The sequence below is a fragment of the Peromyscus leucopus genome, chromosome 13 (assembly GCF_004664715.2).
Source record: "Peromyscus leucopus breed LL Stock chromosome 13, UCI_PerLeu_2.1, whole genome shotgun sequence".
NCBI classification, from domain to species: Eukaryota; Metazoa; Chordata; class Mammalia; order Rodentia; family Cricetidae; genus Peromyscus; species Peromyscus leucopus.
This window is the reverse complement of record NC_051074.1, coordinates 2228678-2241049: the sequence shown is the minus strand read 5'-3', so window position 1 is coordinate 2241049 and position 12372 is coordinate 2228678. Positions and strand designations below refer to the sequence as shown.

Below are 12372 nucleotides of genomic sequence, written 5' to 3'. Positions count from 1 at the left end.
AAGCATGTATGAGAGACTGTCATAGAAAAATAAATCTATTTATCATCTATCTGTCTGTATATATTTATCAATCAATCATCTATCTATCTACATATCTACATATCTATGTCTCTCTCTCTCTCTCTCTCTCTCTCTCTCTCTCTCTCTCTCTCTCTCTTTCTCTCTCCCTCCCTCCCTCCCTCCCTCCCTACCTACCTACCTACCTATCATTCGTCATCTATTTCACTGTTTTTAGGTGAAATCCTTTTTGGGACTTTTTCTATTTCTGTCAATAAAATCAAGCTTTTCTTGTAAGGCTATATAATGTAACTCCACAGATTAGATTTTTAAATGTAAGCCTTCATACAACAAAAGTAACAGAAAGAGAGAAAGAGAAAGTCCTCAATGATGGTTGAAAGAGAGAGTACTCTGCACCATAAATCTACTATAGAGATCTGATCTGATGAAATGTTAAAACAGATTCTGTGAGGGGGTTAGGTCTTACTCTGGTAAAGCATGGGACCTTGCCTATTCATAACCGTATCAATTGGTTCTGTCCACCAATATGAATTTGTCATTGAAAGAGTTGTTTGAAAGGATTTTGCAATTAGAAATTAATGCTACTTCTCATGAAGCTAATTTCCAAAGAGACTCATTATTTCTGGTGATTATCTTTCTTGATCATTTTTGGCCATGATATATTAAGTTAACTCAGGTCCCTAACCTATATAAACACTTGTAAGATTCTATACTGAATCAGTGGCAGTGTGACTGACTCCCTCTCATGCAGGCAGGTAATAAAATGGCTTCAAATTTTCTATGCAAATAAAGTTTCTGAGAGTCTTCTCTCAAGTAAATTCATCCCAGTTATCAGGTTACTAGAAAAATATTAATAGAAGCACAGTTATCCAACATATACTTGTTAAATGTATAGAAACCATATAAGGAAAATTCACTACAGAACACTGAGTAAAACATTAGTAAATGGGTAAGTCTCTATTCTTCTCAAATTCATCTGCAAGAAGAACGCGACTCTAATCAGAGATTTCAATGGACTAAGTGGTAAGGGGAATGTTCTTGAATTTATTCTAAAACCCACCCCAGCAGGTTATCAGGCATCTAGCTTTGAGCTCTCTTTTCTGCAGCTCCGTCAGGTGCCAAAGGCGGACAGGGTGGGGGACTAAGACATGAACAAGTACAGAGCTGAGGGCCAAGCGGCATCTCCAGCTACTGCACGACAGCACAGGGCACGTTTTTCAGATTCTTTGTGGTTTTTTGAGGCCATGTTTCTCTGTGTAGCCCTGGCTGTCCTGGAACTCACTCTGTAGTCCAGACTGCCTGCTTTTGCTACTCCAGTACTGGGATTAAAGGCATGCGCCACCATGCCTGGCTCATTTTCAGATTCTTGTTTCACAAAGAGGCAAATCCAATGGGGACTATAGATGTAACATTAAAAATGGTCAGGTTCCTTGTGGAAATGGCCACAACTACCAAATGAAACCAAGAAGCCAACGCGATAACCAAGGGGATAACAACAGATTTAAGTAATAGGTTTCAGATCTCTCTTGGACAAATGATTCTGTTAATAAGCTCACTAGGAAACTAAGAAGGGGAACAAAAATCCTAGTGATACGTGTGCTCAAGGTTTACCACTAGGTAACAATTGAGAGACCTCCACCATCGTTCAGCTACGTGAGAAAGAGGTGCCATGCAGCAGCAAAGACTTCCAGGAAGAAGAGCAACGTGTGACCAGCAGTGAGTGAAAACTTTCTGCTACACTCAAACGAAGGCTATGACTATTGATGGGGTCCTCAAACAGTATTTCTTAAGGCAGTTCATCTAAGGGTGGATATGATCAACGTTCTCTACCTACACGCAGGAAACGGTCCTAAAGGAACCTATTATTATGTCAAATTAGTGCACAGTAGCAAAAAGTATTCAATCAACATTATTAATATTAAAACAAAAAGTATGTAAAAATGTTTAACGTGTTTACTGACTATATTGATATTTTAGTCTACAAAGCAAGAAAAGGAAAGCATATATAGAATTATCAAGTTTACGCAAATAATATGTCATTTCATGCTATGCTAATATATACATTGGTATGTTCTTGAAAGATATAAACCAGTCTGTAAGAAACATATAAAAGCAGAATAAAATGATGAAAATATGATATTTTGAAAAAATTAAATTGTCATTTTAAAAGACATTCATTTTTATCTTATTAAAGGTATAGTAAATAATAATAACAATAACATTTAACATAAAAATGAATTCATTTGTAACATGAAGATAGGTAAATTTCATTTGTCCTTACTTATGTTTCCACCATCCTCTCTTGAAGCAGAATTGTTCTCAACATCTTGGGTATCTGCAAAGCAAAGATGGTAGTCAGAGGACTGTAAACTGTAAATAAAAGTCACAAGCATTATGACAGTTTCATCATCACTCGGAAAGCCTGAGCACGCCTGAGTGTGTGTGTGTGTGTGTGTGTGTGTGTGTGTGTGTGTGTGAGAGAGAGAGAGAGAGAGAGAGAGAGAGAGAGAGAGAGAGAGAGGCTGTATGGACTGTATGTGTGTACATGCTCATATATGTATGTGTTTGTGTAGAGACCTGGGGTCTTCCTCCATTGCTTTTCACACTATTTATTTTCTGTGACAAGGTCTCTCATCTGAACTTGGAGCTTGCAATCGCATCGATGAGCTAGAGAGCAGCCCCAGGGACTTGCATTGCAGGTGTGAGCCGTCATCCTCAGCTTTTTACATTGACCTCGGGATCTGAACTCACTGGACCTGGTCCTCAGTTCGACCTGCTCGCAGCCAGGTGAAGAAGGGAGTGGGAACTGTTTCAGGATTCGGATACTCTGTAGCTGGGTGGCTCTCACCTCATATTCTGTGCATGAGTCAGTCTCATGTCCTCCTTGATCAGAATTTGAATACTCTGTAGCTGGGTGACTCTCACCTCACATTCTGTGCATGAGTCAGTCTCAAGTCCTCCTTGATCAGGATTCGAATACTCTGTAGCTGGGTGGCTCTCACCTCACATTCTGTGCATGAGTCAGTCTCAAGTTCTCCTTGAACTATGGTCACAGGTGTCTGTTATTTCTAAGCCACCGTTCTAAGGCCCCGGGGCAGACTTGTCCGCCCTTTTAGATGCTTGGAGCTTTCCATTCTTGCTTCCTAACCTCTCAGCACACGCTTTGGGAAACACATGTCACAAAACACGTATCCTTTCTAGTTCTGCTTCTAACTGTGGTTTGTAAAGGATTTTCATTTTGCCCTCTCCAAAGACCTTACCCCCAACATTAGTGACTTTCTACAGTGAACGCCGCATTTCTCTTTTGTTGTTGCTCTCTGGATATCTGTCACTCCTAGATGATTGTGAGAGCCTCCAATTTACAGTTGTAGTTAATCAACAGTGATATAGAAACAATGCTGGCCCAGACGATGTACTTGGTTTTGGAAGTGCTGAGTTTGCAGTTTGCAGTTCATCTGAGCAGAGAAGGCTAAAAAAATGTCAGTACTTTGGACAGAGGCCCCTGGCACTAAGTTTAGAAAACATACCTTGTATTTAAAGATAGCTAGGCTGTGGCTGGTGACTGAAGCTCCAGGGGTGGAGGAAATGCCCAGGTGAGGCTTATTGTAATCTGGGTGAGTCACAGGGGCTGCTCTGGTGCCTCCGAACTTTACTCTGAAACTACAGGGCAACTGCGAGCCACACCTTCGTACCAAGACGCCTTGTGTCGCTTCATCTTGTCTCCCTCATTCCTTCTCCTCTTTCCTGTTTAAACCACCCCCACACCACACCTTTCTCACCTTTTAACCTGTTATCTAATTTGGCCCACATTTCTCTGGCTGGTCCTTTATTTTCCCCCATGTGCATCTTCCTCTCCCTCCTTCTCTCTGCTCACAGCTCTGGATCTTTTGCTGATGAGGTGACCCCCTTCTCTGTCTCATTAGGGTTACTATTGCTGTGATGAAACACCATGACCAAAGGAACTCGGGAGCAAAGGGTTTACTTGGCTTACACTTCCACATCACTGTTCATCATGGAAGGAAGTCAAGACAGGAACTCAAACAGGGCAGGAATCTGGAGGCAGGAGCTGTTGCAGAGGCCATGGAAGAGTGCTGCTTGCTATCTTGCTTCTCATGGCTTGCTTGGTCTGTTTTCCTAAAGAACCTAGGACCACCAGACCAAGGATGGTACCACCCACAATGGCCTCTCCCTCATCAATCACTAATTAAAAATAAATGCCCTATAGGCTTGCCTACAGCCCGATCTTAAGGAGGTACTTTTAAATTGAGGTTCCCTCCTCTCAGATGACTTTAGCTTGTGTCTAGTTAACATAAAACTACCCAAATGACTTCTTGTCAACTTGACACACAAAAACATCACTATTAAGCCACAACCTTTCCTTTCTCATTTATCCCCAAGATATCACATTAAAAACATAAATAACTTTAAAAGTTCTATAGTCTTTACAAATTCAAACACATTAAATGTTCAGTTCCTTTATCATACCCAGTCTCTTTAAATATCTAAAACCTCTCAAGCCCTCTGTGGGCTTCTGTAAAAATCAAAATTAAGTTAAATACTTTCTTACTTCAAGAGGGAAGAACCAGGGCACAGTCACAATCAGATCAAAGAAAAACCAAACTCCAACTGTAAATAACTCAATATCCAATGTCAGGGATCCACTTCGATCTCTGGGTTCCCCCAAGGGGCTTGGGTCACTTCCCTGGCTCCACTCTGCAGCACACACAGCTTGTCTTCTAGTCTCCAGCTGGCTCCACCCCTCTACTGCTGCTGATCTTGGTAGTCATCCATGGTACTGACATCTCCAAAATGCTGGGGTCTTCTGCTGTAAATGGGCTACACTTTCATAAATAGCCTCTCCTGGGGTATCTTCATGGTGTCAAGCCTCAACTTCTCTACATGACCCATTCATTCTGGGGTTTTCAACTGCTTCTGAGACTGTGCCTTTACCAGTGGCCTCTCCTGGCCTCCCACAGTGCCAAGCCTCAGCTGCTCTCCATGACCAGGGCACAGTCACAATCAGATCAAAGTACCACTTTAAAACACTACCAAGTTCAGCTTCCAGTGGGAGGTACAACCTTGGCCACCTCTGGGACACAGCTTCTGTGTGCTGACTCTCAGGAAACACTTCCCAGATTTCACCTCAATAATGCTGGTCTCTTCTTTCTCACCTCTAATTCTCAGATCCATCGATCCAACATCAATTGTCCCAGTAAAATAAAAGTTTTACTATAGAGGTTCTGGCCTCTTGCTAATCACAGCTGGTTTTTAAGCTCCAACTAACCAGAACCCACAGAAGCGCCACACAAAAGGCCTGGTAAAGTTTTCCTTTCCCTCTGAAACTTCACAAGCCAGGCTTCCATCCTTTGCACTGCTCTCAACATTCTTATCTTCAAAGTTCTCACAGAATGTCCCACAGAGCTCTTAACGCTCTTCTAACCCAAAGTTCCAAAGTCCTTCCACAATCCTCCCCAAAGCACAGTCAGCAATACCCCACTCCTGGTACCAACTTGTCCTAGTTAGGGTTACTATCGCTGTGATGAAACAGCATGCACAAAAGGAGCTTGAGGAGGAAGGGTTGATTTGGCTTACCCTTCCAGATCACTGCTCAACATGGAAGGAAGGCAGGACAGGAACTCACACAGGGCAGAACCTGGAGACAGGAGCTGATGCAGAGGCCATGGAGGGTGCTGCTTACTGGCTTGCTGCCCTCAGGTTCTTAGCCTGGTTTTCTATAGAACCCAGGACCACCAACCAGCCCAGGGATGGCACCACCTACAATTGTCTGGGCCCTCCCACATCAATCATTAACTAAGAAAATGCCCTCTAGGCTTGCCTACAGCCCAATCTCTGTCTCTGTCTCTGTCTCTGTCTCTGCTTCTCTCTCTCTCTCTCTCTCTCTCTCTCTCTCTCTCTCTCTCTCTCTCTCTCCCTCCCTCCCTCTCTGTGGGATCTTGATTTAGAGGCTGTCTTTACATCAGTCTTTGTCTTTATCTCCATCTCCATCACATATGTTGTTTCCTTTCACAGATCACTAACATGGTAACCAAATGCCAGCTCTTCTGACACCAAACACAATCATCTCTGCCACTTTTACCAGCTCCCTGTGCTAATTCTGTGCTGCACACTTATCAGTCTCAGACTTTATCTCCATGTTTTCAGTACAACTAAGAGGCACATCTTTCCTGTTCTTTCCCCTTACATCACCTACCAAATAGTCCCTGCCTCCATCAAGGAGCCTAGCAAGGTCTTTTTTGGCTCTCTCAATTTGTTAAAGACAGAGTTTGTGCAGGTATCTTTGGGAGTATTTTTGTGTGCACATGTTTAGGGAGAGAAGTAAGAAAATAAAGGAAAAGCCACCTCCCACCCCGCAACCACATCACAGGAAAACAAAGATCAAGGTACTATAGTTAGCTTCTCCATCATATTATATCTAATAGGCTGCATCCCTCTGACTCCCTTCCTGTATTCATCTAAGATGTTTGGACTCATCAGGTGTAACAAAAATGAGTGGAGGTGAGACCCTGAACATGGTCCTGCAGAGCATTTGCTCTCAAATGAGCTGAGAAAAAAAAATACAGGTTCTCAATGACTATATCCGCATTAAAAGCCAGGTCAGTCTTTTTTTTCCGGGCCATACCTCATTCTCTTGCACTTCCAGCCTGCGGTTCTGCCTCTGTGTGTACCAACCTGGCTTTCTCATGTCTCCCCTCTCCTGTGTTGCTTTTCATCAGTGATGCTCTGATTTACTTCTCCCCTTTATTCTCCGTCAATCATTCCTGGACATCTAGTTACAAATAGCTGCCTCTGTTCCTTCTTTTTGACGGTCTTCTTTCTTTCTTCTGTCTCCCTTCCTTCCTCCCTCCTCCCTCCCTCCCTCCCTCCCTCCCTTCCTTCCTTCCTTCCTTCTTTCCTTCATAGAATGACCATTATGGTTGAGCCTCACAGTGAACATTACAACTGATCACCACAGTGATGACTACAACTGACCACCATAGTAACCACTATGGCCGACCCTCACAGTAAACACTACGGCTGATCACCATATAACTACTGTGGCTGATCATTGCAGTGAAAACTATAGCTAACTTCATCAATGACTATGACAGTAACCAGTATGACTAAGCATCACGGTGAATACTGTAACTGACTGTCACAGTGACCACTACACTGACCACATCGATGACCACCAAAGTGACCACTATGACAGACAATCACAGTGACCACTGTGGTTATTGAGGTGGTCACTTATAGTGTTCATGGAGATGGTCAGCCATAGTGATAATTGAGGTGGTCAGTTGTAATGTTCACTGTGATGGTCAGTCATTGTCTCTCTGCAAATATATATATCACATACATGTACATGCACACTGTATTTGCATATGTTACAATATTTTATATAATAGATGTCTTAGGATCTGTGTGAGTGCATGTCCATATGTGCAGGGGGATAAGCATGCGATCGCATGTTGAGGCCAGGGGACAACCTTGGGTGCCACTCTGCGTTCATACTCCTCTTTTGGAACAGGATCTTTCACTTGCCTTGGACTTATCATGTAGGCAAACCTGGCTGGCCAGTGAGCCCCGGGGATCCTCCTGTCTCCCCCTCCTCTGAGCTGGGATTACAAGCATATGGCACGCTTTTTTTTTTTAAAACAAACAAACAAACAAACAAACAAGGTTTTGGGGATCAAATTCAGTTCCTTGCAAACATTTTATCAACTGAACTTTGTCTCAAGCCGTGTGTGTGTGTGTGTGTGTGTGTGTGTGTGTGTGTGTGTGTGCTGTCCATGTATGTGTACATGTATAAGGAGGTCAGAAGTTGACATTAGTGTGTTCTACCATTCTCCACATTATTTATGGAGGCAGGGTGTCTCAGTGAACGCAGGAGCTTGCCTGATTTGGCTAGTCTAGCTAGCCATCTTGTCCAAGGGATCCCCTCTCCGTCTCCCCTACAGTGGGGTTACAGGTGGGCTGCCATGCCTGCTTGGCTTTTATAGTGGTGATAATAATCTGAACACTAGTTCTCACAGTTGGGCAGCACACACTTCAATTCACTGAGCCATCTCCCTGTCTCCTTACATGTTTTTAATGTTATTAAAAATGCTTTTTTGGTTATATAAGGTTCTGATACACTCAACTGAATATTCTGAGTTCCTGACCACCTCTTTGGATTCTGACCATGGAAACACAACTTTCCTCCTCCTGCTACACACAACAGCCACTGATTGTGAAGCACATGGGCTGCTAGATCTCAGTCTTCGTTTTTTTTTTTTTTTTTTGAAACTCTTACACATTTTTTTTCTTTTGGTTTTTCGAGACAGGGTTTCTCTGTATAGCTTTGCGCCTTTCCTGGAACTCCCTTTGTAGACCAGGCTGGCCTCGAACTCACAGAGATCTGCCTGGCTCTTCCTCCCAAGTGCTGGGATTAAAGGTGTGTGCCACCACCGCCCGGCCTCTTACACATTTGTACAATACTTTCCTCTACTCAAAATGAGAACAGCAAGAGTTAGCCTGCCTAAATCTCAAGGCTGTCATGATCTCACCAAAAAATACATTGAGATAACATAATACAATCTAACTAGGTGGTCAAGGACAGCTGTCAAAAACTATGCTAAATTTGACAATGGTTGGTCTGAAACCAATGCTTGGTTAGTTGTATTTTGAGTCTTTTACAATTATAAATGACTCTAGGAATATACAGTCTTTGTGTGAGTAGGTATCTTAGTCAATGTTCTATTGCTGTGAAGAGACACCATGACCACAGCAACTTTTATAATGAAAAACATTTTACCGGGGCTGGCTTACAGTTTCAGAGGTTTAGTCCATTATTGTCATGGCAGAAAGCATGGCAGCATGGAGGCAGACATGGTGCTGAAGAGGTAGCTGAGAGTTCTACATCTGAATCAGCAGGCAGCATGAAGAGAGAGAGAGACTGGGCCTGGCTTGAGCATTTGAAACACCAAAGTCCACCCCCAGTGATGTACTTCCTCCAACAAGGCCACACCCACTCCAACAAGGCCAAACCTCCTAATCTCTGTCAAGCAGGCAATATCCAAGCATTCAAATAAATGAGCCTATGGAGGCCATTTCCTATTCAAACCACCACAGTAGGCATGACAGTGGGTGTAAAAATATACCACTATTTTGCTATTTATTTCTCCTACATTAACAATATATAAATATGTACTTTTAGTTGAAAATGAGTTAAACTGTTAAACATGAGTTTATAGTCATTTACTGCCTCCTACACTCTCTAAAATTAAAAAGAAGCTCCCAGGATAGCCAGATATACAGCCGTCATGGTGCTTAGAATAAAATGCATCTAGTCACAGTGGCTTTCAGTCATCAGATTCCTGACATTCTGCAGGCCAAGGCTGGGCATCCTAATCTTCTGCACCAGATTCACTTCTTAGGTATTCCTGAGATTCCTCCCCAGCACTCAGTTCAGAAGAGGAGCTACTGTATACTCCTGCAGGAAGAAGGAAAAGTCCTGAACAGTTCTAGTCTATGTCTTAGGAGCCAATCCAGAAAAGACTCTGGAAGAAGGAAAAGTCCTGAACAGTTCTAGTCTATGTCTTAGGAGCCAGTCCAGAAAAGACTCTGGAAGAAGGAAAAGTCCTGAACAGTTCTAGTCTGTCTTAGGAGCCAATCCAGAAAAGACTCTGGAAGAAGGAAAAGTCCTGAACAGTTCTAGTCTGTCTTAGGAGCCAATCCAGAAAAGACTCTGGAAGAAGGAAAAGTCCTGAACAGTTCTAGTCTATGTCTGAGGAGCCAATCCAGAAAAGACTCTGGAAGAAGGAAAAGTCCTGAACAGTTGTAGTCTATGTCTTAGGAGCCAATCCAGAAAAGACTCTGGATGAGAAAAACTGAAAAAGAGGCCTGGGAAAATGGCTCAGTTGGCAGAGTGTTTGCTGCTAAGCATGAGGACCCAAGTCAGATCCCCAGTACTTGTGTAAAGAACTGGGCACAGCAATGAGCGTCTATGATCCCAGAGCTGAGGAGAAATAGACAAGGGGGTCCCTGTATCAGTGAGTTCCAGGTTCAGTGAGATATTCTTGTCTCAAATAAATGAGGTAGAGAGACCAAAGACTATTTAACATCAACTTCTGGCCTCTACACATATGCACAGGAACACACACATGGAAACCGCAACCTGTATGAGTGCGTAGGAAGGCACAATCCTGCCAACCTCACAGGCTGCAGGACTGTCCCTCCCCACCTGCCAGCCTGTGAGGGAGGAGGATGGGTAGGGGTTGGGGCAATCCTGTAGCCTATGTGAGAAGGGATGAACAGACCTGCAGTTTATTTGGGAGGCATAGAAACAATCCTGTCAGCAGGCCAACCTTGCCTTTATATGAGCTGTTGGCCAAACTTACTCCAGAAACTGTCCCCAATGCTGAGGCTGGGGCCAACTTTGCTATGGTGGTCATTCTCTCCCGTGACCATTTCTTATACCCCACGCCCCTTCTGAGATTTATTTGTGCACCGTCTGCTTCTATTTCTGAGTATTATGGAGTCTTGGGCATGGCGGTGACAAAACCAGTCTTTAAGATCTCAGGGCCCTAGGTGATCATGTGAAATAAAGTGAACTCTCCACCTGGGATCCACTTCATCCTCTTGGGTGAAAAGTAAGTGTGTTCTGTTGAATATTGTGAGACCTGTGTGGCATAGCAAATAACTCAAACTTACCTGAATAAAAAAGCATCATCTAAATGATCTAAAATCCCAGCTAATGCTTCTTACTTTTAAGGATGTCTAAGCTTTAGTTACACAGAGAAGTATTTGCTACATCTAGAATTTTAGAACGTTCTTACGTCTTGTCCGTCTGTATCTTTTGCTGGTGCTCGAGCTATCAGTATTGGAAGTACCTGGAAAGAAAACCAACAATGTGAACTAAAATGGTCATAGGAATTCTCTGACTACGTAAATCATGAACTATTGGACTACAAAGATGCTTTCATGATATTTCCTCTTTCTTTCCTTCCAAATAGTATAGAGATTCATAGTCATTTAGTTATCAATGCAAACCATCCCATGAATTCAATATTTGAGGGCTGAGGGATCTGGCTGTATGTAATAATAAGAGCCCTGCCTCAACTACAATGATCTCATTAAGCCCCAATTCATAAAGATTTTGAATGAAAGAAAAAGAGGACATGGCTGCTCTGGGTATGGTTGAGGAGGAGGTTTATTATAAATATGAGGAAGATGCTATGGAACAAGATTTTTGAACACTGTGAGGATGTGTCTTTGCCAAGGCACCTTCTGATTGGTTTAATAAAAGAGCTGGAGCTGGGCGGTGGTGGTCACGCCTTTGGTGATGGTACAACCACGTGGCAGAGGGTAGATAAGAAATATGGCTGGGAGCTGGAAAGATGGCTCAGCCGTTAAGAGCACTGGCTGCTCTTCCAGAGGTCCTGAGTTCAATTTCCAGCAACCACATGGTGGCTCACAACCATCTGTAATGAGATCTGGTGCACTCTTCTGCCTTGCAGGGATATATGCAGGCAGAACACTGTATATGTAATAAATAAATCTTAAAAAAAAGAAAAAAAAAAAAAAAAAGAAATATGTCCAGGCAGTGGTGGCACACGCCTTTAATCCCAGCACTTGGGAGGAAGAGCCAGGCGGATCTCTATGAGTTTGAGGCCAGCTTGTAGACCAGTTTGGTCTACAGAACGAGATCCAGGGCAGGTACCAAAACTACAGAGAAACCCTGTCTCAAAAGACAAAAACAAAAACAAAACAAAAAGACCAAAAAAATCCAAAAAGATTTATGGACTGGAGAGATGACTCAGTGGTTAAGAGCACTGATTGCTCTTCTGGAGCTCCTGAGTTCAATTCCCAGTGACCACATAGTGACTCACAACCATCGTAGTGAGATCTGGTGACCTCTTCTGGCCTGCAAGGGCACATGCAGGCAGAATACTGTATATATAATAAATATATATATTTTTTCCCCAGACAGGGTTTCTCTGTGTAGCTTTGGAGCCTGTCCTGGAACTCACTCTGTAGCCCAGGCTGGCCTTGAACTCAGAGATTCACCTGCCTCTGCCTCTCAGTGCTGGGATTAAAGGCGTGAGCCACCACTGCCCAGCTAATTAATAAATCTTTAAAAAAAATATGGCTTAATTTAAAATGTAAGAATTGGGTAATAACCAGCCTGAGCTATTGGCTGAGCACTTATAAATAATAATAAGTCTCTGAATGGTTATTTGGGAGCTGCTGCTAAGACACAGAGAAACTCAGCCTGCAGGAAGAGAACAGACAGAAGCATTTGGAAGGGTCCAGACTGAATCAGGTAGTGACATGGGATGGTAAGATCCAGGAGTGGGGACAGCCAGTGGCCAA

At 43.1% G+C, this 12372-nt stretch overlaps 1 protein-coding gene across 8 annotated transcripts in view; it reads right to left on the bottom strand.

Moving 5' to 3' along the window:
• The window catches only part of LOC114697861 (nuclear autoantigen Sp-100-like), a 68927-nt gene that overhangs the window by 22719 nt on the left and 33836 nt on the right, over window positions 1-12372 (bottom strand). For all 8 annotated transcript variants that reach the window (XR_005092613.1, XM_028876197.2, XM_028876201.2 and 5 more), the window contains 2 exons: window positions 10836-10889; window positions 2300-2353 (listed from right to left, as the gene is read on the bottom strand). Coding sequence is in view for 7 of the 8 variants with exons in the window: in XM_028876197.2 (XP_028732030.1) it covers window positions 2300-2353; window positions 10836-10889 (108 nt within the window). In the remaining variant the exon portion in view is untranslated. The remainder of the gene's footprint in view (window positions 1-2299; window positions 2354-10835; window positions 10890-12372) is intronic.